At 54.3% G+C, this 5,983-nt stretch overlaps 1 protein-coding gene across 1 annotated transcript in view; it reads left to right on the top strand.

Moving 5' to 3' along the window:
* The first annotated feature begins 1,263 nt into the window (after positions 1-1,263).
* Positions 1,264-5,983, top strand: part of COL1A1 (collagen, type I, alpha 1) — a 16,854-nt gene continuing 12,134 nt past the window's right edge. Inside the window, exons 1-10 of the mRNA XM_010842787.1 lie at positions 1,264-1,515; positions 3,004-3,198; positions 3,346-3,380; positions 3,491-3,526; positions 3,615-3,716; positions 4,560-4,628; positions 4,846-4,890; positions 5,041-5,094; positions 5,276-5,329; positions 5,835-5,888. Coding sequence (XP_010841089.1) covers positions 1,413-1,515; positions 3,004-3,198; positions 3,346-3,380; positions 3,491-3,526; positions 3,615-3,716; positions 4,560-4,628; positions 4,846-4,890; positions 5,041-5,094; positions 5,276-5,329; positions 5,835-5,888 — 747 coding nt within the window. The 5' untranslated portion in view covers positions 1,264-1,412. The remainder of the gene's footprint in view (positions 1,516-3,003; positions 3,199-3,345; positions 3,381-3,490; positions 3,527-3,614; positions 3,717-4,559; positions 4,629-4,845; positions 4,891-5,040; positions 5,095-5,275; positions 5,330-5,834; positions 5,889-5,983) is intronic.

Raw genomic sequence — 5,983 nt, 5'->3', positions numbered from 1 at the left:
TAGCCTGTTGTTCTTGGGGTCTCCATCGCTTTTCAGAGTGTAGATGATTCTCTCCTGGTTCCAGGGACAAAGAGTGATGCCCTGGGTTTCCAGGAAAGAGGTGAGGCAGAGAGAAACGTCCTCTAAAATAATGTCACTCACCTGTAATTCCACCTCAGACCTCCAAGGCAAGTCTTCCCCCAGACACCCCAATTCTCTCATATGTCCCCAACGCTGATTCCAGGTACAGACAGAGACAGAGCTTTATGCAGCCTCCAGAAGGAACACCCTCTCTCTTGTCAAGTGCTCTTCAATACAGTTCTCTCCAGTTTGACTGTGCTGGGTAGAAGGGTGTCTAAACAGGCCATGACCATGGCCACGACAGACCCTAACATAAGACCCTTTTCTAAATCACCAGTGACCACGGCCCTTCCATACAAACTTACTGCCCCTAGGGTGGAAAAATCCTAGCAATTTTCCACCACCACCCTGCTGCCCCATCACTCAACACCAAAGCTTCCTTCTGGCGAGACCGCATACTCAAATTTTTCACTCAGTGCCTCATCACCCCTCATCACCCCATCTCTTTCAATCATGCTAGGGTTTAGGGGAGAGTATTTGAGTCTATCCTGGAGCCTCAGGCATGGCAGAATTGACATCCTCAAAACAAAAACCCACCCTAAGGATCTGATTCTTAACGTCTATAAATGAATCTATCTTGTTCCCCAAATATTCCTAAGTTCCATACCCCAGCCACACCAGAAGACACCCCTAAACAGGCACATCTTTTTAAATTCTCTGGTTCTCCTGCTTTAAAGTGGTCCCCAGCTGCCTCTCCATACCCATCCCTGAGCTCTTGCTCTGGATGTCAGGAGGGTGAACAAGCAGGGCGAGCAGGACCCTTTCCCAATCACTCAAAGAGTCCTTCCATCTTTGAAAGCCTCCCTAACCAGCTCCCCAATTCCAGTCCCCTCCCTGAGACTGGGGGGTCCAAGAAAGAAAGCCGAAGAGGCGCCCCTACCCACTATTTAGACGACAGTATGTTGAGGACCTAGCTGCACCCCAGCGGCGGCATCTCTGGCCCAGACTAAACTGGGGGGCTGGGGAGGCAGAGTTGCGAAGGGGGGAGATGTGCGGTGGACTCCCTTTCCTTCCCTCCTCCTCCCCCTCTCGGTTCCGAGTCCCAAACTGGGGGCCGGGCCAGGCAACTCTGATTGGCTGGGGGACGGGCAGCCGGCTCCCCCTCTCCCGGGGGCAGGGTTCCTCCCCGCTCTCCATCAGGATGGTATAAAAGGGGCCCTGGCCGGTGGTCGGAGCAGACGGGAGTTTCTCCTCGGGGTCGGAGCAGGAGGCACGCGGAGTGTGAGGCCACGCATGAGCGGACGCTAACCCCCACCCCAGCCGCAAAGAGTCTACATGTCTAGGGTCTAGACATGTTCAGCTTTGTGGACCTCCGGCTCCTGCTCCTCTTAGCGGCCACCGCCCTCCTGACGCACGGCCAAGAGGAGGGCCAGGAAGAAGGCCAAGAAGAAGACAGTAAGTCCCAAACTCTTGGGAGTCTAGGGCTGCTTGCTCTCCTGCCCTGCGCTCGGTCCCGGGGGTCTGCGACTTAAACTGAGACTCGGGATGCTCCGGAGGCTCAGGGATGGAAGGAAGATGGTGAGGGCTCTTCCTCGGTGCCCTCTCTGCGACGGGGTGTTGATGAAGGCCCCCCAGGAGTAAGAGGGGAGGATGCTGCACGGCACGAATTGGCGCAGGAGGAGTTCTGAGCGCGCACTGTGAAGTACAGCGGGAGAAATAGGGTCTGGGCACCGGTTTGGGGGAAAGTACGTCGAAGATGGGATGGAGGCGCTGAGTTGGGAAATTGGAGTCCAAGATGTAACAGTGATCAGGAAGGCTATGGGATGATTCATCAGGAAAGACTGTTTGCCCTCTCTGCGGGCTAGCAGTGTTCCTGGGGCCGCGGAGGTCTTGGACTGAGGGGGGAGGGGGCGCAGTGAGTGGGCGGGTTGAATGATGAGAAACTTTGGCGCGGACTTGGCCACGCAGGGTCTTTGCGCCCTCTGCTGATCTACACTGGGCAGTGCGCGTCCTTATCCAGCGCTTCCCCGCGCAGGAGTTGGAGCGGGAAGACCGGGATTGTTGCTGGGTGTGGACCCCACCTCTAGATCTGGAAAATAAAGCTGGAGATGAGATAGCCCCTGTCTCTAAAAGAAATAGCTAGTTTGGGGAAATTGCTTAGTGTTGCTCCGCCACCTAGTGGCCGTCTGGGTAGGAGATTATGCGGTGGGCGTGGTTAACTAACCACTTACTGTTGCGGACTTTCTGGTTCTTTGACTAAGAAGTGACCCGGAGCACTGGCTGGCTTTGAGAAACGGGGGTTGCCCCTGAGCGGGGCCTTTTGAGATGTCTGGGCGCCGGAGGTTAGGGCGTACCCTATTTTTACCGTACATTTCAGGTCTCTGGGCGGGATCCCACGCCAATCAGCCCCACCCCATCCTCTTAGCCCCGCCTACGCCGTCCCACCTGCCCCGGGAATGGGGCGGAATCTGGGTTGAACCTCCCATCTCTCCTCCCATTTTCCTCTGAGGTCTTCAACCAAGGTCACGCCCCACAAGCCTGCCCTCGGGATGGGGCTCCTCTCTTACCACTCCTCCATCCCCCAGCCCCACCCCCACCCAATGGCTTTTTATTTCACTTGGCTTCAGCGCCAATGGGCTGAGGTTACAGTTGGAAGCGACCCTGGCCTAAAGCTTTGTTTAAATTCCTGAGAACTGGAAAGAGTTATAGCTGTCCTGGCCAGGCGCCTCGGCCCTGTCACTGGCTCTGATGAGGAGCAGATGAGCGTTTAAGGATTTGGGGGAAGGAAAAACAAAAGGACAAAAAATGGAAAGGCGGGAAATGGAAAATCTAAATGTGCCTCTAAGACCGAAGGGAAGGGACGATGGGGTTGGTATGCCTGGAGCCCCGAGGTGGGGGACTCGCGCGCCGCTGACAGCCCCCTATCTCCCCGTCTTGCCCCAGTCCCACCAGTCACCTGCGTACAGAACGGCCTCAGGTACCATGACCGAGACGTGTGGAAACCCGTGCCCTGCCAGATCTGTGTCTGCGACAACGGCAACGTGCTGTGCGATGACGTGATCTGCGACGAACTTAAGGACTGTCCTAACGCCAAAGTCCCCACGGACGAATGCTGCCCCGTCTGCCCCGAAGGCCAGGGTATAGCTCGGGGCCTGGGCCGGGGCGGGCGGGGGCTGAGGGATATAAGGGGGGACGCTCCTTAGCCTCTATCAGGGGAGGCCTCTGTCTCTGGGAGCACCTGGAGCAAACCTTGCCTCTAAGTCACGTCTCTCCCCACCCCCCCAGAATCACCCACGGACCAAGAAACCACCGGAGTCGAGGTAATCCTCTGCCCCTTTGCCGTCGACTCTCGCCACACCCCACCCCCCAGGACTCTTGACGGTTCTTCTCTAACCCCGTTGCTTTTGTTTCTTCTCCTGCAACCCCATAGGGACCGAAAGGAGACACTGGCCCCCGAGGCCCAAGGGTAAGCGGCGCCCTCTCGCGGCTGTCGGGGGAGGTAAGTGGGCGTGGCTCCCGGCCTGCGCTCACCGGGCCTGCCCTTCCCGCCTCAGGGCCCCGCCGGCCCCCCCGGCCGAGATGGCATCCCTGGACAACCTGGACTTCCCGGACCCCCTGGACCCCCCGGACCTCCCGGACCCCCTGGCCTCGGAGGAGTAAGTGGAGAGTCGAGGCTTCTGTGGAAGGCCTTAGGAGCCAGCCCTGCCCCCCCACCCCCCACTCCCGCTCCCGCCGGTGTTTTCCTTTGCTGGGTTTTATTTTGTTTTGGCAGATGGCATACTTTGTATTTTGAAATAATTTCAAACTTATAGGGGAAAACGGGGAGAAGAGTTGCAAGAATAATGCAAAGAACTTTCATATATCGTTCACAATCTGTCACATTTGCTTTATCAGTTTCTATGTATACGTAACATTATCGGGGTGGGAGGGGGAGGGTTTCTCTGAACCGTCTGAGAGTAATTTGCTGGTATTGTGTGTCCCTTTGCTCCTAAATACTTTAGTGTGTATTTTCTAAGAGCTAGAACATTCTTTTACATGAGCATTACATAATGAGTACATTTTAGAAATTTAACGTTGACATGATACTATTATCTAATATGCAGTCCATATTCAAACTTCACCAATGTTCTCCATAATGTTCTTTACACCATTTTTTCCTCCCTGATTCAAGATCCAATCAGGGTTATGAATTACATTTAATTATCATGTCTCTTTAGTTTCCTTTCACCTGGAACATTCCTTAGACTTCCCTTTTCTTTCATGACACTGAACTGTTTTTTTGCAAAAGCCAGTTGTTTTGTAGACTGTCTCTTAAATTGGGTTTGTTGGATGTGTCTTCCTGATTAGATTCCAATGATACGTTTTGGGCAAGACTGTTCCACAGGTCGTGTTGTTGTGCTGCACAGAGAATGTGATATCATTGTGTCCCATTACTGGTGATATCTTCTGCCTTTCAACTCCCTGCCCTGACCTGTTTTCTCATGCACTCTCTCTTCTAGAACTTTGCTCCCCAGTTGTCTTACGGCTATGATGAGAAATCAACAGGAATTTCCGTGCCTGGTCCCATGGTGAGTCATCAGCAGACTACATAGAGGACAGAAAAAGAGCAGACGGGCCAGTGAAGGCACATAGGGTGGCATAGACAACTTGGGAGGTCAAGATGACCTTTGGGACTTCAGAATCCAGACAGAACATGAGGCAGCTGGGTGGGCCGAACAGGAACCATGGGAGATAAACTTTACTACCGAGGCTTCACTATGGCCTCTTTTTCTTTTCCTTCCATAGGGTCCTTCTGGTCCTCGTGGTCTCCCTGGCCCCCCTGGCGCACCTGTGAGTATCCGGGATGTCTACACGCCTTTGGGCTTTAGAGGGAGGATTGGCATGAGGGCAAGGAAAGTACTCAGAGATCTCTTGGTGAGATGGGGACATGTTGGCAAGGACCTGCCCTTCTAACCCTACGCCTCTCTCCTTGTCCTCTAGGGTCCCCAAGGTTTCCAAGGCCCCCCTGGTGAGCCTGGCGAGCCAGGAGCCTCAGTAAGTGGCCCCTGATTTGCATTCTCTATGCAAATATACACCCTCTCTACAAATATATGGATTCTCCTATTGAAGGACCACCATCTGGAGTCTTTGTTACTTCCTTCTTCCAATCCTAGCCTTCCCCTTCTTTTCTCCTTATCCTGGTCATTCTAACATCCTCTCTTCCTGTCACCTCTAGGGTCCCATGGGTCCCCGTGGTCCCCCTGGCCCCCCTGGCAAGAACGGAGATGATGTAAGTAGCCCTGGTGAGGAGATACCCTCTGACCCCCACCGCCTCTCCATGGGTAGGCTCCTGCAATCTCTACCCTAGTGCCTCCACCACCTTTGGGAGTGACACCCAGAGAAAGAAGGACATGTTCTCCCGACGTATGGGGCTGCCCTTGAATAGGGAGCTTCCTGGGATGTTTCCCCATCTTCCTAACAGACGTGGCTGTCCCTCCCCTCACCTCAGTCACCTTAAGCAGTCTCCAGCTCTATCCTTGACATGAATGGCTTCCCTGGGTGTAACCTCAGGTTTTCACTCCACGTAGTGAGATTAAGATGCTGGTGACAGAAATAAACAGAAATTCTTTGGAGGGAGGCAAAATTCACCAAGCGAGTGTTTCACAGTACATTTAAACTGAGACAGGACTTGAGGACCCGAAGCCTGACCCTCAACAATCCCAAGGAGACCCAAGCCTCCCATACGTTTCCAACTCTGGGGGCATGGGCATGATGGCCTTTTCTTTTTCTCTCAGGGCGAAGCTGGAAAGCCTGGTCGTCCTGGTGAGCGCGGGCCTCCCGGACCTCAGGTGAGCAGGACGGTGTGGCTGCCTCCAGCCTTTGCTGCACTGGGGCTTCCTTTGGGAGCTGTGTCCACAGTGGAGTATTCTAATGGCCCCGCCTT

Source organism: Bison bison, unplaced genomic scaffold, assembly GCF_000754665.1.
Source record: "Bison bison bison isolate TAMUID 2011002044 unplaced genomic scaffold, Bison_UMD1.0 scf7180017864180, whole genome shotgun sequence".
In the NCBI taxonomy this organism is placed as follows: domain Eukaryota; kingdom Metazoa; phylum Chordata; class Mammalia; order Artiodactyla; family Bovidae; genus Bison; species Bison bison.
Note: the sequence above shows the minus strand (reverse complement) of the source record. Positions and strands in the feature narration are given on the sequence as shown.